The sequence below is a fragment of the Grus americana genome, chromosome 5 (assembly GCF_028858705.1).
Source record: "Grus americana isolate bGruAme1 chromosome 5, bGruAme1.mat, whole genome shotgun sequence".
Lineage (NCBI taxonomy): Eukaryota > Metazoa > Chordata > Aves > Gruiformes > Gruidae > Grus > Grus americana.
The window spans coordinates 45575828-45600483 of record NC_072856.1 but is presented as its reverse complement, the minus strand read 5'-3'; the positions used below and the strand labels follow the sequence as shown (position 1 = coordinate 45600483).

General features: G+C 46.3%; 1 protein-coding gene across 4 annotated transcripts in view; it reads right to left on the bottom strand.

Moving 5' to 3' along the window:
- Positions 1–2172: 2172 nt before the first annotated feature.
- The window catches only part of IFT43 (intraflagellar transport 43), a 45500-nt gene continuing 23016 nt past the window's right edge, over positions 2173–24656 (bottom strand). For 2 of the 4 annotated variants that reach the window (XM_054828765.1, XM_054828763.1), the window contains exons 5-10: positions 18672–18704; positions 18110–18156; positions 5257–5329; positions 3775–3850; positions 3360–3422; positions 2173–2533 (exon numbers count right to left, since the gene is read on the bottom strand). In XM_054828765.1, the coding sequence (XP_054684740.1) occupies positions 2423–2533; positions 3360–3422; positions 3775–3850; positions 5257–5329; positions 18110–18156; positions 18672–18704 (403 nt within the window). In that variant the 3' untranslated portion in view covers positions 2173–2422. The remainder of the gene's footprint in view (positions 2534–3359; positions 3423–3774; positions 3851–5256; positions 5330–18109; positions 18157–18671; positions 18705–24656) is intronic. The other 2 variants (XM_054828766.1, XM_054828764.1) reach the window with 2 other exon arrangements.

Sequence of the window (24656 nt, the reverse complement as noted above, 5' to 3'; positions counted from 1 at the left end):
TGCTGAGAGAGCAGCCAGACAGGAGCGCTCTGCCCACCCAGGATGATCAGAGCAGCTCTTGGAGGCAGAAGATGGCTCTGCGAGCCTTCATGGAGACAGCCCAGGATTGTTGGTGCAGCGCACAGCTGCGAAGGAGCAATAGGCTTGGCATGACTCCTGCCCAGAGCACTGAGTAGCTACAGTCCTAACTACTGTTTAATTATCCACTCTAACTGCTCCATGTGGCCAGCAATGCCACTTCCCCAAGCTCCTAAAGAAAATGCAATACATAATATAGCACATATCACACACCATACCTAGGAAGCTAGGCAACCAGAAACATTGGATTCATAGTTCACCCACTCTTGTGCCTCAGGCCTGGGCATTTTCAGCTTTTGTGGTCATTGAAAACTGGCCGATTTGCACTGGGTGACTCTGTGGTTTTATGAAGTAACTCAAAAGTGCAAGGCCTTTGATGCTTTGCAACACTGACTGAAGGGAGAAATGCGGGCCTTACCTCTCAGCCTCCCCTTCTCTCTGCTCATGTTGTTTTCCTGCCTTTCTCAACAAACCAGAGGCAAGTGCAGCATTGTAGTAGGAAGACATAGTGCACAGACCCAGGTTTCAGTGGGGGTACTGGCAGTCTGTTTTGGGCCGCTCCTGCAACCACCAAAGCTTGTCCTCATTCTCAGGACACAGAAAGTTATGTTCGCTTCATGCTTCAGAAAGGCTTGACTCTCACTGGAAGCAGACACCACTGAATAATGTGATACCACGCAAACAGTTTATAAGAACAGCGTGCATTAGAACCTCAGATCAAGCAGAAGGGAGAGAACCCACACTAGATGGTCGTACAGTCTGCAGTTGAGAGTGCCTCTGCTTTCTCCGTGACCCTTGAGGGACGAACTGAGCAAATCCATGTCCCATCCCCTCCTCCCTTTAGCATTCTCTTCCCCTCAGACTGGCTTGTTGGGTTTGTCTGATTTACTAAACTACTTTAGCTTGCTGAATTGAATTATTTTTTTTCCTGGGATGTAGGAAGCATTCTAAATTCTCTTTGGCCAAGAACCATAGGTGTGACAGAAAAGTAAGATGCTAGCTCAGCTGGGAAGTTTCTGTTCAAAACAGGTTGCTCTGCTCAAAGATTTCAGGGTTATCTTCCATACACTGGTGTCCCAAGCTTCTGTCTCACCTAGTTTTCTAGTTATAGGGTAGATCTCTTGGTTGTAAAAAGCTTAGTGGCTCCTTGAGACAGATGAGCCTCCCCTTATTTGGGTGGCCCCAGACTGGGACCCAATTGCTTCTCTCTTGTTGGTAGAATTGTTTGGCCTGTCAACTTTGATCTGAAATTTTGAAGAGTACTGAATTCACAGTGAGTTATTTGACCTGTCCTGCTGTCAGTACAAGAGTGGGAATGCAGTGCTCTATTAGACCGACCAAACAAGCTATGAAAAGCAGCACAGTAAACCTTCCTCCCAGCACCTGCACTGCCCCCCCACAAGTATATAGCAAGATTCTCCAGTGGGACAAGGCTTTGAAGGACATTGGCTTAGAAGTAATGTTACTGTTTCCTGCAACTAATGACCACGGTTCTATGGGGACAGGGCATTAACAGCTAAATGGATTTTTCTTTAGATGACAATAAGAGTGGGTTGCTTGGTTCCAAGGAGACACCCACCAGGGAGTTACCTTGTTTCAGAACAGCAGGCTCCATTCTTTCACATCTGTGGAATAAACAGTATTTTCTTTGCAAACTACCTATTGCCTGAAGCTATCTCCATTCAGGCTGTGATCTCATCTGATTGCAAAAGCTAAGCGGGGTTAGGCCTGGTCAGAACTTAGCTGGGACACCTCAAGGGAAAAAAGAGGTGCTGTAAGAAGTGGTGTTGGCAGTTTAATGGGTGATGCTGCTTCCTCTGAGTCAATACAGATGTAATATTCCAGGAAAGAGGTTAAATTAGCAGGGGATGGCTGGAGGCTGCTGGATAAAATGTAAAACAGGTATCCTGACAACTTGTGGCATCTGTTGTGAAGACAATGATAATCTTGATGTCCTAGGCAAACAAATGCTATCAGGCTAAGCTTCTCTGATAGCCATCAGTGAAAACCACACTCCATTGTAAGATGGTCCACCCCAGAGAGGCTGCGTTTTGGTAGAGGAAAGATCAACTGTTACAGTTATCTGTAAAGGTGCCAGTGAGATGGAAGTGACTGTTCATAAGTAAGTATTTTATTGTGTTTAGAATTCTTAATCTCTTTTGAGAACAAAGATTCTTATTACAAAATACCCAACATTTCTCCCAAGCCAGTTTTCCTATGAAGCAAGGTCTATTTATTTTCATGTCTGAAATAAATTCTCAAATACAAACAAGTGAATAAAAAAATTAAAGTGCTAAACTATTTCCAGGGGATGCATGCATGAGATGTCTGGTGCGCCAGTGCTCTAGGGCAGACTGAGGTGGTCCTCTCTCTCAGACTGTCCCAGGTCCCACTCAGTCACTAGTTCTGAGGACACCTCTGTGAAGAGATGGTCCCAATCCCAGCTGACATCATCCTACCAAGAGGAAAAAGACAAACATGCTGGAATGTTACTGGTGACACCCAAAGGTCTCTGAACAATGCCAAATATTCAACATGAACAGCAAAGACAGAAACTAAATGGCAACTGTTCCTGCCAGGGAAGTCCCAGATTCACTTGGCTGGAACAGGAATCCTAGCCAGAATGAAATGTGAATCCCTGCAACATTTTAAAGATTTTGACAGAATTTTTCATTCCAAAATTCCATAAAGGACAGACTTCTGGTACTTGTTAATCTTAGATATTCCCAGGCAGGGTGTAAAGAGGAGCCATAAAAATCTTCCGCCCTTCTCCACTTCTGCTGAAGCATCTGCAATTCTGAGCTGCAGAAATCCTTTGTTGCAAGTCCTGAGCTCCTGCCTTCCTAGTTGTATTGAGGCTGTTCTGTCCTGCTTTAACACATCCCTCTGCCCACACCCCAAATGCTTTCTGCCTTTGTCCCTCCATACCACCATGCAGAACTACCTGGAGCTCAGGGTGGCTACCAAAAGACAATACACAGAGCACTGTTTCTGCAGGATCTGTGACAGTGCTGGGCACTTCCCATTTTCCTTACTAGCTCTTTCACACTGAAGGGGGCAAATCATAGTGATGCCATAATCTCCCACAGAGAAAGTTCTATATATCTTTAAAATAATCTGCTGGGGAAATCAGACCTCCATCCTCTTGGACAAGCTCACCTTCACAGGCTCTTCCTCATCATTCTTCTCTACCCCACTGACAAAGGCTTACTTTCCAAGCATAGCCTGAGACACATAAGAAGCTTTTGCCTTGTTGGTGTTCCCACAAAAGAAAGACTCACCTCTCGTAGTTCATGCTCTGGAGCCAAAACTTTGGTAAGAAGCTTCAGGTCAACCTCTCCATCCTACAAACACACACAGTCACAGTCTTACAGACAGTAAGAAAGAGGACACCATCATTTCACCAGGCAGACCTTGCTAGAGATAGGCACAATGTTTGCCTCATAAGGCGCATATACGTTGTTCAGGACAACAGCAGGAGCCTCATCTGAGCAGCAGATACCATACCCATGCTATTTACAGACACAAACAAGTATGAAAGCCACGCTGCAAAGAGGAACAGACTTGAAAGCAGAAAAGAAGTTGTTTGGATGATAGGGCTGTGTATTTTGTGCAGCTGAGAATCACTATGGAGGATGACGGGAGCCTGGAAGGAGAGGGAGTCACATCAGTCACCTTATAGCAACATCTACTTACCAGAGTCTGAAAGGCAGCATACTTCATAAGATCTTTGTCCAGGTCATGGTAGGTCAACACTCGGTTTACCTGCACACTGCAACCAGAAAGGGTCAAAGAACAAGGCTGGGTAAGTGTGGAAGCACATCTGAGGACACGGGTGGCATCAGTAGGAATCTGGTGACACCTATCTCAAGTGTCCACATCACCCACGTGGACTCTGGAGATGGGTATCCCCAGACAGAAGCAAATCTCATTCAGCAAATGAGCAGTCACTGACAAATCTGCATGCCAGGTTGTGCACATGCATAAAAATAGGATGTGGAGTGACCACAGACTCCCTCAGAGAAGCCAGCATGCCAGAGAGAAGATCCACAGACTACCTGCAAGGGCCAGAAAGGAAAGAGAAACATAATGAACATTGGAACAGCCCCAGCAGGCTCTGAGAGCCCCACCACAGAAGTTACAGAATAGTAGGGACCTTGTGATTTCCATGTCTGAGCTGAGTCACAGCTATCAAATACAAGTTCTTAAAATGTAGCCTCCAAAGAGCAACACAGGGCAGGGGTGGTAAAACATTGTTGAGCCATGCTTCCCTTCGCAGGTGATATAATACTAAAGACCTATATTAATTTCTGTTTGTGTTCATCCATGAAAATTACTTGTCTTTTCTATTGCAGGGAGACTATGGCTACAGGAGGAACACATGGGATTATAAAAAAAAAAAAAAAAGAGAGAGAAAACAAAGACATTAACTGTAGTGAGAGACAAAGTAATTTAAATTTTTCTACTATAAAGTGTCATTTATTTTTGTTAAAAGCTATTTAATTACAATACCTACTCCATACTTGTGAGAGAGGCATCTGCAGTCAGGAGTAAGCTATCCCACCCCTCCAAATAAGGGTCAATAGAAATCCCAGTCTGTGATCTTGGCAATAGGCCCAACAGGGGAGAGAAAACTTTGCTGATGTATTTAAGATAACCCCCCCCAAACCTTCATTTTTTAAAACTTCCTGGTCTCCCTTGAGCTAAGCCCAAGACTATTCTGATAACACCTTCAAACAACAAGACTGTACTTTGCAAATTAACTAGGCACTTGAGTAGGAAGGATATGCTGGGGAGGGCAAAGCAGCCTATGCCTGGCATAATGAAAGTGTGCGTGGTAATACATGTGTACTGGAGGCATTTGAGGTTATACAGGCAACCTTAAATTAAGCAATTCCTAACTTTTGAGAGTTTGATTTTGCAACATCAAACATGCTACTCTAATGTAGTTTTTGTATACAGAGAGAGAATATGCAGTAATTGCTTTCTCTGCATAATAGGAAACAAGAAGTTTACAGTGTTCAGCTTGGAGCCCCACTGCCACAATACAGAGCATCAAATCCTGCAGAATGGCACTGCCACTAACGTCCAGAGAGCTCGAGATAAGATGGAGTTTAATTTCACTGGCCATTTCGCACTGCTCATGAGAGCCTCAAGAACACCTGGCAGTGCTCTTACCTGGGGGGAGCTGCCACTTGCATGGCCAGATCTTCCTCCTGGACCTCCTCCAAGTCAGGGATCACGGGAATGTCTGCAACAAGAGAAAGCAGCGGCAGTAAGTGGGGAGTGCTGTGCTCTCCTCTTGCTAGAGACAAAGGTTCCCTTGCTTCACAGATATGAAACAGCCTGTTTCTTATTAGAGGAAAACACAAGAGAGTTATTTAGCAATGATTAAAAAAACATTGTTTAATATTAAAACAAGGCAATAAAGCTTTGAAGCTTGGGGTCAAAAGAAATCTTGCAAGAGGAGCAGATTTGGGCTGGGTAGGACTCCATAGCCATGGACCGTGCATTTGAACACAACTTTGAAGCTGAAAGAAGCTGGCTGCACTAAACCCCACTGCCTACTTACCATCATCCTAAGACTGGCAAGAATTTCCTTCTTATGAGAGGTGTTATCATTTGCTCAGCTCAGCTACCAGTCACCCAGACTCTTAGAAATGAAATGCGGGGCAGAAACAGAAAGAAGCCATGTAAAACTACATGCTGAAGGAGCTGCTGGCTGGGTCTCAGACTGTGCAGAAGCCTGTGACCTTCCCAATAGCTGAGGAAGAAAGTGCTGGTGATCTAGCAGATACAAAGGCTAGGGAAGATGTACCTGGCTGTAATGTCATAAACCTTTTCGTGACTTCCAGTGTGACTCTGGAATGGCTGATGTCTGGGTCACTGGGTATTCCCAGCACAAGGACTACAGCTACTCCACCTAAAAAGGATGCTAGAGGCAAAAGAACGGAGAAGAGGAAGAACTGAATCCTGCTAAAGGAGCAAGGCTCTGAGAGGACTACATGCTTTTTTTGACAAAGTCCTGTAAACAGCTGGTTACAGAGAGCAAAAACAGACAGAGGAACAGGTAACTGGAGGTGCAAAGACAGAGTACACCAGCACAGAGCTCCCTTAAAGATTCAAGGCTACAAAGGCTCTCCAGAAACCCCAAGCCCTCAGACCATGGAGAAGCTGGTGGTTCAGCTCTCGGAAAAGGTTTCAGTCACACAGTGTGCGGACGCTGGAGCAAGCGGGCTGCTCCCTGCTCTGTCAGCAGCGTGGCCATGCTACTGCTGGATGGCAGCAGGCGTCTGGGCCTGGCTTTGCCCCGTTTTGCAGTCCAGGCTGAGATGAATATTCAGGAGCTGGAGAGAGATTCCCACCTGTGGCGCTCAGGGCTCTGGGCAGGGTCTTCCTGAAAAGCCCCTTGTCCGGCTGCCTGTCAGAGCTTCGCAGGCTCTCAGCTGCCCTCCCCTGTTGAACGTCCACCGTGCATCCCCCTGGCTCGCCTGCCGGCAGGGCAGGAGCCAGCCCTCGCCCAGCTGCAGCAGGACACGGGTCAGCCCGAGCCCTGGCGCAGTGGCCGTTCGGAGCTGGCCACACAGTGGGATTTCTCGCTAATTGGCTGCCTGGTGGAAGGCTGAGCAGGACAAGGGCTGCTGTGAGAGCCTGGCCACAGCGAAAGGCAGTGACAGCTTGGCCAGCCTCAGCAGAGCTGTGCCTTCTAGCTCCCCAGCCACCCAAGGAGCAGGTGCCTGCAGAGCAGCTCTCCGACTACAGCAAACTTCCCGAAGACATTTAAAGGGAAACTGCAGCAACAGGCCCCCAGGCTGTCCCTTAGATGGAGGCGGCGTATGCAAGAAATGAGTCACCAGTGAATGGCTGGGCATTTGGGGCAGATCTGTTCCCCCTCTGCCTGTAGGGATAATACACAGAAGAAACTGCTACCCCGCTGGCTCTTCCCTGCTCCCAGCTCTTGGTAAAACTTGTAGCAAAATGCAATTACGGGACAAAAACATGTCCATGGACAGACAGACTGACCTGTGGATGCAGCTGGTAAAACCTGCGCAGTGGTAATGTGGGAGAAAGTCCCCGTATATAAGCAACAAATACCAAGGAGGGAACAGACTGGTGAAAGGAGCCCAAGGGGAGGACTGAAGTGCTGTGCAGAGGTGCCCTGTTATGTCCACGCAAATGAGCACAGGAATAAGAAACAGTCTAATTTCTCTTGAGCTAATTTATCCTTTTCAGCAGGAGACTGAATGTTGCTCAGCAAACACAACTAAATGAAGAACTACCTGGGAACAGAGCTGCCCTTGCCCACGGAGCAGCATTCCCTGTAGCAGGAGAAGGTCAGATCCTTATTCTCTCTTGACAGCAGAAATGTGGAAGGTGTTTGCAGCAAACTGAATTTCTTCACTTGCTGCTCATTTTGGCAGCTATTTCTGGGGTCTCCTCTTCCTGGTTCTCTTTAGCTTTTGTTGAGCTCTTTTTGCACTAGAGAAAACTGTAACCTTAGGGCCCAGATCAGTGATGCCCCTTCCATTTTGCAGGTTCCCAAAGAGTCCTGGATTTGCCAGTGCTGGTTTTATCTCATTGCCATTGAATTCCACGGAGACATTCCAAAACCCCATGCGCTACCTCTACTCTGTATTAGCAAAATCCAGTCAATCACATAGAAATTCTTTCCAAAAGAAATTCAAGGCTCCAATGTTTTATAGGCACTTTGAAAACATTTCAGACAGAAGAGGTGGAAACGCTCTGGGGGCTCCTGCCAGCCTCTCCAACAAAGGCCAATGCATGCTTGTTCTTGCAAACTACAGATGATTTTGTCCATTTCCAGGCAGAAGCAATGCCCTTTAGGACTGTCAGAGACTGACAGGAAACAGAACAAAAATGTCACAAATTATAAGAAAATATCAGCTCCGCAGGCTAACTACTATCAGTGGCAAATCAGCCCTGAAATATTTCAGTCTTTATTTCACTTGTTACTCCCAATTTCCTCTTCCCTCTGCCAATTCCCATGGTGCCACCTCTCTAGAATCCCTCTCCCTTTTCTCTCTGTACAGTTTGCAAAGTGTCTCAGTTCTCGCTTTCTCACCAAGGAGCCAACCTTTCCCCTTACTCAGTCTCCAGCTCCCTAATTGCTTTTGTTGCTCTTCTTGGGACCCACATCTTTTTTTCCAGTAAGCTCTGGTAACACAGCCAAGTCATGGCACTATGTCAACTGCAGGGGGAAGAACATGGGCTGCAAAAGTGTAGGCATATGCCTTACTTTTAATACTGCCATTAGCTGCAATAAGGTTACTTACATATAACATTAGTATACGCAGAAACGTTCACAGGACCACGTCCTTACAGTCTCGCACTGCAGCACTCATACAGCTTTTTCCAACAACAAGGTTATGTTACAAACCCACACTCTGTGTACTTTCTTCTGGTTTTTCCCTCCTGTTCAGTGTGAGGGTTTCAGATCATTTTCCATTGCACTGATAAGCCTGTGGTTTTGGTGCAGAATCTTGACATGTACTTTACTGTCCAGGCTCTCATGCCTCAATTCAGCGCCCAGGTAGGTAAACTTTAGAAATGGCTGCACAATGTACCTACGTGCTAAGGAGTTGCCTGTGTGCAAAAGGAAACACCTTCACAGATACCAGGTCACTGCAACAAAGTGAACAAATGGCCTGTACATTACAAAAAGAAAATGTTTTGCAGCTGAGAAGAAGGGGTAGCTTCAAAACCTGGAAACAAAAAGTGATTCTCTGCAAGTCTAACTCTCAGGTTTTGGTTTTTTGGGGGGAGGGAGAAGGTTGCATTACTCAGCTGCATTTTGGAGGAGAGAACAGCTTCCATATTCTTTAATATCAACCAATTTTAATCAAAACTGTAGGCAAATCTCAGAAGCAACATGAAAAATCTTACAGCTTCAGCTGTTGTTCTTCCACTTTCCTGCAGACTTTGAAATCAGAACAAACAGATACAATAGTAATAGTAAGAAACATTAAAATAAAAGTTGAGTTACCGGTAAAAAATTTTAAAAGGGCAACAAATTGAGTACAAACCATCTTACTGACCTTGGTCTCCTAGCTGGCCTCTGAACACTGTGCTGCAATGTACTGTTGCCTATGCCACCTTCCTCAACCACTCTCCCCCAGACAGAACTCCTCTGAATCTCCATTTCATACAGCAGATAACATTCCCAGAGTGAGTGCTCCTAAAAATGACACTCACTCTCCTCCTCCTGAGAGTGAGTATACTGCTTTCATTTTAGCTAAAAGGACAATAAGTAGCCACACAGGTCAAGCAGTGTTTTACAAGCAGAAGAAATGAGAGTTTGCAACAGAAGACGGAAAGGGGAACACAGTGCATACAGTGACCTTAAAGAGGAATGGATAAGACTTCTCTTTACGGCTCAAAATGACTGGGAACAGAGTAACACAAAGCCTTTCCCCATGGATTTCTCAGCCCATAAAGAAACAAGATACTGGCTTTAGAAAGTGCTCATAGTAGAGATATGAAAAACCAAGTGAGCATCAAATGCCAGATGACCAGTGCAAACTCCCCTCCGTCTTCCAGATGATGGTGAACAAGAGTGAACAAGGAATGAAACCAAAATGAGCATATCCATGCAGAAGTTCTGGTGGGTAGGAGACACCAGCACCAAATGTTGGCTAAACAAGGGAGTTATACTGCACCAAACTGTTTGTCTCAGAACATGTAAGTCCCAGCATATAAGTTAGAATAGTATTTTTATTAAAATAGCTGGACTGAGCTAGGTCTTACAAAAAAAGAGCTTCATGGATAAGTTATGGCAAGACACCAATAGAATAAGGTAGAAGCATGTGTACGAATAGCAGGAGGAAAAGATGGAGGGGGAAGGCTGAAGGTGACCCACACTACATATAGATAGCCAAACAATAAGCAAGGAACAGCAACTTTTTAAGTCATAAACATAAGAGAGCTTTATGTGTTCATATGAGAGTACGTGCAGTAACCATCACCTTTTTTATCTGTTAGCAACTAACTTACTGACAGCTGAGGAAGACAACCACAGAAAGCAAGAGGTGAAAGAACCTACACCACCTTAATACCTAGTTGCTCCTGCAAGTTGGTGAGTTGCACTTCCCTTCCCAGGCACAGCTGATTTTTGGTTTAGTAGCAACACCTGCAGGCTGGGTCCCTTAAAATCCTGCAAGCTCACAGTAAGATATGGTCCTAGCCCCAAAGTTCTCTGTTAGATACAAGGCAGCATGTAAGTGGGAACAGACAGAATCTGTTCAAGGTCAAGCAATAAATCAGTGGCAGAGCTGGATCTAGAAACCAGAATCCAGGTTAGGCCTGCAGTTAGTCAGCAGTGTGGTTGCCACGCTTTCCCTGAGCTGCTTTCAGAGTCTCCCAAGCCAATGCCCTCACACCCAAAAAATTGACTCCATCTCACATAGTCTGATTCACTTCCCCCAAGTGGGCGAGCATTTCAAAGGCCAATACAGAATGGACAGTCTTGCAGTGGGGGCCATGCTGCCCTCCAAGAGAACACAAAGAGGGTAGTGGCTTCTGGAGCTGGCAGTCCCCTGCCACTAAGCAGGCATTAGAATGAAACTAACTTTAGTTTAAGTTGCTGGCTTATAAAATATAAAACTGAAATAATTACAATATCTCTGCTGCTGCAAAACTTTGTTTTACTGAATGCTGTTACCTTCTACATCACGTTTGGGGAATTTTAAACAGGCAAATGGAAGAAGGTCTGATTGAAGATGAAGTTAAGTGAAAGAAATTGGTCTCATTTAGCACATGACAGGATTCATCTGTGTTCCCAAGTCCACTGAGGTAGCATCATGGGCGTTTCATATTCATGAGCTGCTGCGACACTGTGTCCCCTCATTTACAAAGCACCGTGTTCAGCAAATTCTGTCCCTGTGGACACTCCGTGCATTTCATGGTCTTGTCAGAGAGACATCAAACACTTCAGTAACCAAATACCAGAAAATGGCTTTAATTAGCGCATCTCAATGCAATAAATAATTTTTCTCTCCAAGTGGAAAATGGAGAATTAAAAAAAAGCAAAGAAAAAAGTGGAAAGCAACAGGCAAAAAAAAATCTTCAAAAAAACATAAGGAACAAGGGACACAGACAGCTTCTGCTGAACACACAAACAAGCTTGAAGCCTCTTGGAAGCTTTCTCAGGAGAGCAGCAGGCAAATAGAATAAAGAACACTTCTTTGGATCCTTGGACATTAATTTCATAGGGATGCCTTTCCCTGACTGAAATTGCCCTACTAGTAGGCCAATATGGAACAGCGCACATGCCTGATCAGCCAGCAGGGAGATTAAAACAGCAGAGTGAAAAGCAGGCAGTACCACAGCTACTAGGGCACTGCCTTAAAAGCTGAGACAAGCAGAAGATAACCTGAGTGTCCTGTGTCCCAAAGCACCCTTTGGAGAAAAGAATGGTAACAGCACAACTTGGCCAAGCTGATGGGAAACGTCACACAGTGAGTGGGTGCCAGAGGATTCATAGGATCTAGGGAAAGTCATGCAGTAGAGTCAGTACTGACCCTCCAGCCTTGCCTTAAAAGATTATGCATTTGCCTTGCATCAGACAAAATTTTTTCTTCAGCCACCAAGCTCTGATGATACTGTCAGCTAGATGGATGACTGGCTGGGAGGACAGGTGGTCTGTGAGACACTCTACTTGCTTCAACAGTGTTGTGCTTTTCATAGACTGCTTGGTGTGGCATGGCTTCTTCCCCTCCTGAGAGCTTGCTGGGGAAAAGCATCGGGCATATTTGCTACTTCCCAGGGCTGCTAGTGACACAAAACTTCTGCCCAGTTTCGTTCCCTGGGAAGTGTGAAGAGAGACAGGGAACAGAACAGCCCCATCAGATGAGTCACTGGGCTCAGTGCAGGGCTTCAACAGGCAGTAATGTGTGGCTTGTATTGTGCAAGAAGTAAGAGGAGACACTAATGGCTTTAAAGATGAGGAATCTCTTAATGCATAGGTTTGTTCACCAGCAGCAGAAGACAGGAGAGACTGGAGGCCAGGCTCAGGACCTGGAGTCCACCATATTCCTGAGGTTATCAGCATTTAGAGTGGTAACACACCTCCTAGCCTTACCAACAGTCCCCTGACAGAGCACTATGCCTGCCCTTCTTTTCAGTAACATCTGTTTTCCTCTTTCCAAAGGCTGTTCCCTGTTCCTTTGCAGTATTCCCCTGCTGAAACATGCTCAGAAGGTGGTGGGGCAGCAGATGAGAAGGCATAAGGTGCCCAGGGAGGATCTGGTGAACTCAGAAACACAAAATCCTCCTCTACAATGCTGGAGATGAGTGATTTTGCATTAGAGCATTGCTGTGGCAGGGAAAGCAGCTTCTCAGGATGCTCCTGTGGAAGTATGTTCAGGAGCAGGCGTGTCTGATTCTATTTCATCCTCTTCATGTTACGCTGGAAAAACAAGACAAACTACATTTCTTTTATGCTAAATCCTTAGTTTTTTTATTTTTTTCTTATATATATTTATTAAAAAATGCCTCTTTGATCGGCAGCACCCCATGACACTTCCACATCCAGCAACTCCTCAGAAGCCTCCCTCCCTCCACACAAGGCCACCGCTGCTGACAGCCAGCTGGGTTTGATCAGAGCCACTCAGAATCGGATTTTCATAAGACAGATGAGGAATCTTACTGCTACTCTCTCTCATATCAGATGAGAAACTGAGGGGGAGGGGGGACGGGTCCTGAGGGAACGACACTACAATCAAGGGCTACGCGGTTCTCTCTCTGTCCCTCCACTGCTGCAATTTTCAAAGGAGTTTGCCTCAGGCAGTTTTAAATGATGGTGTCTCAATTCTGTAATCATCTTTCAAGAGCTTTTTCTTAAAGGGTATTTTAGGTAAACCTAGTCCGTCAACTACACTTATGGACTCAGCAATCACAGACCCAATATGACTGTGTATCTACCATATCGCAGAATTTAGTGATGGAAGATGCTTACCCAGACCATCATTTTCAGCCCCCAACAAGCTATGTGTGCTCCCTTGCAGTTAAGCTGCCCACTGCCCCTTGGCCAGTGGTCTGCTGTTTCAAATAGAACTTCAGACATAACCCTTGGGACATATTCTCTGCTCCCCTCTGCCCACTGTGGTTGTCAAGAGGGAGCTTTCTTTGAACACCAGAGGCTCTAGATCACAATGCCAGCAGTCACTGGAGGAGTTCAAACTGGCCTGGACCAATAGCTCAGTGCAAACCATCAGGTTGGGCTGAGTCTGCCCTTCACTGACCTTGGGCAGAGACTCAGGGGAGCAGCCAAGGGGAGGACTGTGGTGTGATGACAGAGCCACACACAAAGTCATAGTGCAGAATCCCAGAAACTCAGCAGTGACTGTCACTCCCTGCCCCAGGCCCCTCTCTCTTCAGCCCATTCACACCACTTCAAAAACACCATGTTTTTCACTCCATCTCCATTTCACTGATGCTCAGAACTTTTTGTCCATTTAGCTCTCCCGAAACTGCTCCACCACTGCCTCCTGAGCCTATGAAGTATCCACTGGCCATCTGCCTGACTGTTCCTGCAAATTCCCCCTTTCTTATCCTCATGTTTAGCCAATGCATCTGTCCTTGCAGCTCATGGCCCCTAGAATCCACCAGCCCTTGGTGTGTTCTGTAAAAACAGCAGCTCACCTGGGAAGCAACTGGCAAACTTTATCAGGAATTACAGAGCCAACAATGACCCACAGTGCACTCTATTCTCAGCTGTTTGGAGCAATTTCATCATTGGTGCATATTCACATGCAGCTCAGGAGATGTTTGATATTTTATGGCTGTGAATTCCAGGTGCTGGATATCCTGTGAGGGCTGTCTCCCACCTGACAGACATCAGTCCCCAGAAGGATGTGGGGACCATAGCATATGGCTGCTTCCTCCTCTGTTGTGCACAGAGCCTGGACTCGCATCCTGTTCAAATGCAAAGGAGCTGCTGGCACACACCAGAAGGGTAAGAAGTCCTTCTAGAGGTTTGACATTGTATAGAGAGGTCTAATCATCAGCTCTGCTTCCTTGAGAAGGCTTCCCAGCAGGCAAGAAGGGGTTTTGCCTTGAGGGCACAGATCTAGTGACTGTCTCCTGGCAGCTTTCCTCACCTGCAGATCAGGTGTGGGTTGTCTGTGTGGCATAGTCAGGCTTTCATTTCATTCAGCTGTCTCATTCACACACACTATCTGCTTTAAAATAACAAGCTGTTGTTCCTGCAGACAGAGAATCACACATCACATCCCAACCCTCCAAGAAAAGCCCTGTTCTAGGAGCTATGCATCTGAAGGGTAACAGAAAGCAGAGGGGAAGGGACTTTTGAACATGGGGCAATAGTCTATGGGAGAAGGATAACTGGGAGAGAGAAGGCAACCTAAGCTAACAAGCCCCTGTAGAGTGCTAGAAAAATCTCAGGGCAGTGTAGTAAGGAGACAGGCATCTGGGGGAGTGCAACTCAGCAGTGCGGAACTGGTAGACGAGAAAGGAACAACAAAAAAACAACAAACTTTTAGCCAAAAGGACGAAGCAATTTGCTGGGGGGGGGGGGGGATGCCAGCATTTCTCACACCAACAAGAAACAGCCCTTTGTAACTGCATGGCAGAAAGAGACACACAAGCACAGTAAAGCCAAATGAAATACCCAAGCAAAGTCAAAGCAGAGACTCTACTGCCCTGCTGGAGAAAGGAGCAAAGGGAGGGGAAAGCCCTTAAACATGAACTTGGTTGTTCTGTATTCCCTCCCACCTCATAACAAAGAATAGTCTGCGCTTGGGAGATGCTCTTGGCTGCTACAGAAAAGGAAGCAATGCTCTGCAGATAGCACTTTTTAAATTCCACTGATAGTCTCACATCTCCCATCTCATGCAGTTTCCCTGCCATACAGAGCTCAGTCACTGCTGCCCATTTCCCCTGTTGACATGGACAGAAAATTGAGCAATTACCCTTAAACTCCTCTCTCTCAGATTGCACAGATTGCTACATACACAGCATTAAGCCCCCAATTGCCCCTGGCCAAAAGTGACTCAATGAGGTTGTCCTTTAGGAATTAAACACTTCTGTGTTGCTTGTGAAGGTTTATTATTCCTCAAGTTGTGATGCATTAAATCCTGCTAAAGCAGGTTTCCCACCATGCAGAGGAGCTGGGCTCCCCCATGGCAAGGTTCAGCTGGACACACATCCACCTGGCAAAGGCGTGTTAGCCATTTGCTGTGCCTGTGTACTAGCATGTACCAGCGTGTGTTCAGGAGGATGGGCACTAAGCTCACAGCGGGTGCTGTAAGAAACCCCCAGTATCCATCAAATAGACTCTCCAGAGCTATTTCTGGAGGGACACTGCACTTTTTCGAAACAATCTTTCCGGCCTGGAGTTTTACAGGAGCAAATGGTGCTTTTAGTCAAACACCAGTCTTTGCTTTCCTATAACTCAAAACTGGCTCCTCTTTAAAGTGGCTCTCTTGTCCTGGACTAGCTTCTATGAAGAAGAAATATGGATTAGAGAAAATGAATGCTGAGCATGAGCTGAGCCAAGGTACTTCACTGCTAGTATTTCAATGGTTTGTGTCACGCAGTATGGATGACTTGCACCTTCTGGGTTTCCGTGTGCAGCTGTAAGGGATGGCTGAAACTGCAGATAGTTCCATGCATGTCTCTGTTCCACCCACTTACAATCTCCCATATTACTTCAGTCTTTCCACACAGCCTGAGAAGTGACTGTCCTCTCCCAAACTCCCATGGAGATGAGGAACCAGATGCTATTTCATGCACAGGATGAATGGCCAGGAGCAGTGAGGGAATTCTACTTCTATTTCTGAAACTACAAGGCATATCAAGCCCAAAAGCCTTCACTTGGCTCCATTCTCCACATGCCAAACTGGGGTCTCTCCAGGCCCTGTGCTTTTTTAACACTTTCTCCATTGGACTCCCAGATTCTGAGCCTCTGGGTGTTAGTGATGCATAAATGATCACAACTGAGCACATTTCAAATACACAAGAATACCTTTTTAAGGGCATAGAGTTTTGTCCTTCATTCTTCTAATGAAAAGGTTGGATGGGGGACAAACAATGTTAATGGAATGGTACAGCTCAGCTTTCTAATAGGTTAAAGGAAGGCGATCCAAATGTATTGGTTGACAGCAGCAATCATTACGCAACTGCGCCTGTTCATATTAAGGTGTACAAGCTAACACATTATGCAGCACAAAATAACCGTGACCCATCCTTGGGGATCCATACACCAATGTCTTAATTTTTGTATGTTTAGAATCTGAGCTTTACTGTTACAGTTAAGGACACAAGCCCAAGTGCAGTTCTGTGCAAAGGCAAGGCTGATACGGATCAATTTACTGCACAGCCACAGAGTGTTACTGCCTGCCTTCTACACTGGCCAGTTACTTGTATCTCTCTGCTTATTCAAAAAAGTAATTTTATTCGGGTTCTGGAGTTTGTTTATATGTCACTTTTCTTCACTGCGATTGCTGAGCCCACATGCCAAACTCTGCTCCCAGAATAGCTTGCTTGATTTCCCTGCAGAAATAGGACCACAACCATGCAATGCACTCATCCATGTAGAGATTTTCCATATGCAAATTAGATCCACAACCCAGTGTATGTGAGTGTATCAGAAACTGCCTGGGTAGGAACCATAATCAGATTAGTGGGATTTTTCTTCTAACACATAGATTTAATCCAAAGCTGAACTCTGGTTTGCAAACAATTCAAGTCTTAACCATGGGTTAGGCACAGGTAAATACGGGAAGCGTATTAGGACTTGCCATGTCTTTATACCACATTCTGCATCAATTCCGTTCTGCATTTATTACCCAAGGTCTTGGAGCACTAAAAGTCACATGCTGCAAACATGTGGCAAGCATTTTTATGCCTGGTTAGCAAAGACAGTTATTATACTCTGAATACAAGACCAAGGTTCAACAAGAAGGACAGCACATATGCAAACAGTCAAAGAGCTGTTCAGAACAGACTACCAGCCTCAGTGACATACGCTGAAATTTAAGAAGCCCAAGAAACTTCCCAGGGGGAAAATTAAGTCTATTCTGAAGATGCCAATGCTATAAAGGTGCCACTTCTGGCAGTCATATGTTGCAATGCTTAATCTGTCTGGAAGACCCAAATAATTCTTCATTTAATCTCATTAACCATACTGATGTCTGATCCTCTGTGACTCCTTGTAATTCTTCTGATGCTTTGTGATATTTTACAGATCCAACTTTTTATACACTGTATAAAATTCTTAGCCCTTGAAAACTGAGGTAGCTCCTAGAGACTTTAATGAATTTCTATGCTCCCCACAGTTCTCTAGTGCTCGTCTCAAAATTCATACTGTGGATTTTTCCTGAGCTTTCTCTTGGCTGATCCAGTCCTAGAAGAGCAGGTGATATACACTATAAACAGAACTAGTGCTAAGTCAGGAGTCCAGTAGATTTCACAGCAGTACAGGGATGGGATGGGATTACCCACCCAGTGCCCATGTTTAGCTTATGATCTATGAGGTGTGTTAGGGAAAGCAATTTTTTTAAATTAAGAATTCCCTCATGACAGAGACCCCAGGAGAGTGATGCAGGCATTTGCCCTGATGGGAACAAGATAAGGATGTTACCATAAAACATGAGAGACTTTAAGGAGAGCATACAATCACCTAAACTAGGGGACAGCAGTAATTTCTTTCCCTGCTCTTAACCTTTTATTGCTCTTTTAGCTCTCTCTTTGCCCCAGTCCACTATTCTCCATGAGGAGGTAATCCAGAGAAAAGCGTGTCCTCGACACTTTCCTTCTTCCCAAAGGTGCTTTATCATTCTGTGTTAATGAAGAGCCAGAGTTAGACAACAGGTTCACTTCCTCATCCTCCTCTCTCTCCTTCATTCAGCAGCTGGGGAGACTAAGCAGCTCCCACATTTACTTACCCCCACAGTGCTTCACTTCCTTGCACAACATGCCTTTGTTCACTTTACTGGAGAACCTCCAGACACATATGAAGGCACTTCTTGCAGTCAAGTAGGTGATACCTTACCTCCTCCATCATCTGATGCTTCCAGGCTCTGCTGTCTGAGACGATGGCTGCAGCAAAACACAAGGAAGAAAGAATTTCAATTGCATGCCCAGAAAAGCATCTTGTTGTGTCACCTTCCTCCCCACAAACCTCATGGCCTGTCAAGGGGAGAGTTTCCAGGTACGCTTAGCCTACAGACTGACCTTCTTCTATGCCCCTCATTGCTGAACTGAGCAGAAATCTCAGCTTAGAGTGCTTAAGCAAGATGCCTTGTACCTGGGACCAACCCCTAGGCTGCAGAGAGTAGGACCTGGGGTGGGTCTGGGAAAAAAGCAGATGCTGTCTACTTTTCCTTCTTGCTGTCATATGAGAGTGACAGAGCCATTACCTACTTCATATCCCTGGCACTATAGAGCGACCAGCCCTGCCCCATCCCAGGACACATGACATCGATTCATGACAGGCTCTGCACCCCTCCCAAGTTCCAGATCTTGGTGTACTGGTGCTTAGAGTCACATGTCCCTTCTCCATGAGATCAGATGTAAAAGTTGTGGAAGAAATATCAGCAAGAATGGAAACTTACTCTTCTACTTCTTCTGCATGCTTTCTTCCCAACCTGCAAGACAAGGAAAGGCTTATACTTAGAAAAGGCTAGAGAAAATTAAAAAACTGCACCTTTCCCTCTATTACTGTTAGTGTGCAAAACAGTTCCTACCCCGGTCTGATATAACACACCGCACCGTTAAAGAGTTTTGAGTGACCATTAAAACAGTGTATCAAAATGTCCCTGAGTGCATCAGATTGAAGCAGAATCATTTGGGGCCACAAACACAGGCATGCCCAAAATCAACAAGAGCCATACTCCCTGTTTTTTTAGCTTCTCAGATACTTTTTCATCACCTCTGCCATCAGCTGCAGGAAAAACTTGCCTTACCTGAGTAGAGAAGAAGATGCTATACTTTGTCTACCTATCTCTGAGAGATCAACAGGTCCCTCCTCCCCCTGGTCGTGAATGAAGATTATCTGGTTGCCTTTGTAGGTTAGGAGCCCCACCTGAGCTGGCCAAGTTCAGGTCAGACATGCTGTTGCTGCAGTAAATCAGGGTTGATCTGGCTGAGTTAACAGGAGTTCATAATAATAACGTTGCGGGGGAGGCACTGGCAAATGGCAGCTCCCTTGCTCTCCACCCCAGCAAGCCCAGAAGTAATTCAGTCCCGATTAGGGACGCTTGTTCAATATTCAAAATGTAAAACATGGAGGTTGCTGAACCAGCACTTTGAAAAGTTAATTAAATGCCAGGTTTCTTTTTAGCAGATACTCCATCACTCGCTGATTGCTTTGGCCATTTTGCAGAGTGAAGTTTCATTTCTATGTGTTGGGAATAAATATTCTCTCCTCCCTTGGAGTCAGGGTGCCATGACGAAGAATACATGGGGCTCTCCCCTACCGCACGCACTGTCCCAGGACACACCAAGATGTGAGAAGAGTTGCTTCATTGCCTTGCACTGCTTCTTTCAAAGCACTTCCATGAGATGGGACAGGCCTCTCCTCATCTGCTCTCTGTTCTAGCAGGTTATGGTCCTCATCTAGCTCTCCTGTGAATAATCTACTCTTCCAAGAGCAAGATGCTGGGTGCAGAGGATGTCTAGCTATGAGGAGAAGAAAGCCCTTTGTCTCCACTGCTCTCCTTGGAGCTCGCATTCTGTGAGAAACTAAAGATTACACTGAATTGGTGATCTGAGCCCAGTAATGTCCACTGCTATAATTGGAACTGCAGCTCTGTAGGTGACATCTGCATCTGGGCTTTCGGCTATTATCTGCACCCTTCTGTTCATGAGAACAGGCAGAACTGCAATGGAGCTGGGGAATTTAGGAGAGAGCTCTTCCAGTGAGGAGTAATTGTCCAGCTCCCTCCTTCTCCCCAGCAGTAGTGCAAAGCACTTTTTGTGAACCCCTGATACTATGGAGAAAGAAAGGGATGGGTTCAGGGAGCCCACCAGCAGCTCTCACTGAAGTTTAGAATCTGAGAAGACAGAGAAGGAAAGATGACGGAAGATTTATCCTATTTTATCCCTCCCTTCTGCCTTCACAGAACTGCTTCCCACACCCTGCCTTCAGAGCCTTGCCCTCACTGAGCTGAAACATCCCAAATGATGGCTTTGCACAGCCTTGCACAGAGAGATGATTTCCTGCAGGTTCAATCTAACCTCTTCTTAGCATGATCCCATTACTCTTGATAATTGTCCAGCCCCAAATAACACTCTATTCCTCAGTACTCACACTCCTTACATCTTTGCTCATCTCCCATCCCCAGGCAGGAGTGAAACACTCCACATGTTTATACTTCCCAGGAGAACGTAACTGCTGCTATCCCTGTAAGCAATTTCTGTTTCTTTTTCCTGAGCTCCCTGTCATGACAGATATCCAGGTGGCCCACAGGGAAGGCAGTCATATGTTAGTCCTAGAGGCAGAGACTACTTCACTCATGTTCCGAGACTTTCTCAACTTTTCCTTGTTATGTTAGGAAAGGACTTATTCAGGGCAATAAGCAAATACTTCATTATGAAATAGCTGCACTGTATTGGAAAAAATAGTAATTTGGGGAACAAATTCATAAACTGGGAGGGGAGAATAGTACTAACCCCTTTACTCCCAGAGCCCAGGTGTTAGAACACTCTCCTGTCAAACAAGACAGTTCCCTCCTTTCTCTACAGCAAGCTAAAGCCCCATGGTCAGCCCCGCAGGAAAACACCCCAGTCCTATGCCACAGGGTCTGAAGGTGGCAGTGGGTGTCACCAGTCTCTCATGCTGAGAGCAGTGTGTTTTATACAGAGCATTTAAATACGAACAGCACTACAGTAGGAGCTAGAAATGACTGTTGTTCTGTTTAGGTGAGATGTCCGCTTCCAGTCACCTGTACTAGGTATTTTTGTTAATATATGATTTGGAATAGCATTATTTGATGAAACTGGCATTTCAAACCAGCTGATAAGCTCACAGGTAGAGAACTATCCCAGAAACAGAGTATGAAACTTCTGGCATGCAGGAAGGAATTGCATGTTTTACATTCTCAGTGTCCTTCATGATTGAGCAACAGCTCAATGGTGAAGAAGATCCCAACGAGCCTACTATTTCCCTTCTTTTTTATAAGGCTTCCTTTCATTTTGTTTGATGTCAAATTACTTTTTCATTCCTTGTTTCAGATTGGAAAAAAAAGTTCAGAAAATATTTTTGGTTTGTTCCCGACTAATCTTTTGCTTTTTCAGCCTAATTGCATTACCTAAATCTACCTAACAAAGTGACCCTGAGAGAAAAGACTTGTGTCCTAAGGTTTAAAACCTTCAAGGCAGTAATGGAAGTCATTAATAGATGCTCAGAAGGTGCCCTACCTCCAACCCTGTCCATTCCATACACATGGAGGTACTATTTCTGCAGAACCAGTCACATGCTTGTCTCTGCTCTCCAGGTGCTATGGAAAGCCCCACAGGCATTCTTCATGAAGTTATCACACTGCATTAAACATTGTGGAGTACCCCTTCCTGAGAAATGGAAAATCAATGCCAATTGCAACATGTTGAGACCAACATTTCATCCTTCAGGAGTGCCAGGCCTGGGTACAGAGCATTCTCTTCATTCACTGCAAGGTCACAGCTTTCTTGTGGTGAGTGAAAGCAGAGATGGAAGAAACCAGACTATCAAGTCAAGCCAGCATAGACAGATCTCCTCCTCTTTTGTTATGATCTCAGCAACAAGAAGTGCACTGCCCGGGTTTGTTTGCTCAAGCAGAAGGCACAGCCCAGGGAGGGCAGCAACAAGCACCTACAAAATGAGCAATTGTGTATGAGCTACATACACCCACTTAAGTAAGGGCAAGCAAAACAATACAATCCTGGGAGCAGAAATGCATTCAGTCTGCTGTATTATACACCAGCCACCCCCAGCTTTTGTGAAACAGTGATACTTCTGTTTCTTTCACTTCTTCTGATAAGCCTGTTGCATCTGGAGGGCCAAAGAACATGGACCGACCTCATCACCTGGAGAGCTCCGTTTAAACTCCCTTTCACTGCAAGGCTCTCTGTGCTCCCAAACATAACCAAAATCTCAGACTATTCCCTTTGGCTGAGAAACTGGGCAGAAGACCCCGACAGACCCCACATAACCCCACACTCCCAGTACAGAATACCTATTTCTCTCCTAGCTGTGTCCTGGGGCAGAGGATATAGATCTGAACTCGCTCTTGAGTGTTGTCATTGCTCAGTTCTGGCCAGCAGGAATCCTCCCTCCACATTAATGAGAGGGGGTTAAACCTCAAACCCGAAGCTTTTCCCCACCACCACACCTAATGTACAGCTGCGCTGCCTCGGAGCTGCCTGCAACTTCTGTGCTGAAGGGTGAAAGGCAGTTCTAATGTAGACATCATCTCTGTTAAACTGTTTCTTTCTCATTTAATGGACTACCACGGAGATCTAAATGGAGATAAAGTAGCAGGGCTCAGAGAACAGCCAGGATGCTATCTTTATGCAGCATGACAATGTGCATTGGTTAATTAGACACCGTTAACCTATTTTAGCAAGGGACATAACTGGGATGAATGGGGGGAAATGTCCTTGAAATCTTTTAATGTCCGCAGCTCATGAGAGCTTTAGACACACTTGCATCCTGCATCAAGCCACAGCCAGGTGACAGGAGGCCAGTGTGCAAGATCCGAGGCTCTCTTCTTCGTGCCCAGGGAAGTGCGAAAGCAGGCAACGCAGCTAAGGAAAAGGGATGTAATTATGGTGGTTTGTTAAAACGAACATTGAGGCGGCTGGACAGGAATGCCCGGTCTAGCGTGTCGGGGGCGGCTGCCGAGGGAGGGCTGGGAGCACGGGCAGCCCCCTCACCCGACCCGGTTGCCCTCTGCCCGGGCGGGCAGCTCTCCGCTGGGGGCCGCTTTGCTCTCCCCGGCCCCCCGCACCCTCGGCGCAGCGCCCTCCCCGCTCCGCCCGATGCCGAGGGGGTCAGTGCCGCCGAGCCGGCGCTGCTCCGGGCGGCGGAGCGGGCCTCGAAGCGACCGCGCTCCCTGGGGGCTGCCCGCCGGCGCCGCAGCATTGCCGGGCCGCGGCCGCCCTCTGCCGGGCTCCCCGCGCAGGCGACGGGACGGCGGGTCCCCGGGCCGGTCCGCCGGGACGCTGCCGAGCGAGGTGCGAGGCGAGTGCTGGGGCATGGATGTGACTGTAAGCGGTCGCAGCTGCAAGCTACAGGGGCTGCGGACTGTCCCCGGGAGGGTGGGAGCGCACCGCAAGAGCGGTGGGGCTCCAAGTCGAGGTCGATGGGTATTTTAGGCATTTTACAAGGCTCTGGCAGCGGGGGAGGAATGCCTGCGTGTTAGCATATTTCCTGGCATGTCTCAACCACTTCTCTTTATGAATCATGCAGAACCAGAAAGCTGCTTCAAGCTGCCCTCTTGCTAAAAGAATGAAATGGAAAAAAAGGGAACGTCCTGATGTTCAGAGATACATTTTGTTTAGAGAGAGCAGAGTGATCAAAGGGAGAGCAGAGATGGGTTGTGTGAGGAGGAAGTAGTCTCTGGCCAGCGTTCTGCCTCTGTGCTTCCATCCAAAACCATACCCACCCCAGTGCCGAAGGCTTGGCTCAGCCCAGAGGGAGGCATGAAGCCTTTTGCCTCTAGGGCACAGACTGTAATTCAGGTCTAGGCCTGAGGGAGAGGGAAAAAAAAAAAAAAGATAAAAAAGGACACTGTACTCTCTTGCTCAAGTATTTTTTTAGTGCCCATCACCACAGTGAGTGGGAGGTGTGCATCTTGTTCAATAGCCTAAGGCACAACTACATTACACCATCCAGTATGATGCACAAGTGCTAACTGATCAGTTCTCCTGGCTCTCCAAGTGTGGGTCTTGGTCACTGCTTGTTTGCTGAGGCACAGAGAGAGAAAAACACTCGAAGCTGTATGTAAACCAGAACTGCAGCCTGTGCTGGAAAGCACTACCACAAGGCATCTTCTCAGTTATTCCACTGCACCTTCCTTGGGGCTCTGACCAGTCAAGTTTCTACCCACTCTCCCTGGACTGTGGCAGCCTGGAAAAAGCAGGTTTGCCTCGCTTAAATCAGGGAGTTAAATCTTCACATGTCCTAAAATCAAGGCAAGTTTTGCCACTGATTTCAGCAGAGTGAGGACTACTATGAGCCTTTATTTCTGTCATAGGATGTCACCTCACAGCCCTCCACTTCCAAGCCCTGGGGCACATGGCTATCTGTATCTCCACAACAGGGTTTTGAGCACACGCACATTTTTTTTAAACTGTAATGGTCCTACCATCCACTTTCTGGCCCCTTACAGGCTCCCTGGGCTGCTTGGACCACATGTTGAACACACCACCCTAGAGAAGAGCACTGGAGGAAGATGAATGCAGCGATGAACATATGCTCTGTGGGACAGGATCTGACAGACACTGCGGCTAGCACTGCTGGCTCCATCTGAAATGGGCTTGTGAGGCACTAATCAATCTCTTGCAGAAGTGTTGTTGTTTCTTCTCATGTCCTAATACGTGGGCTTGCTCAACAGAAA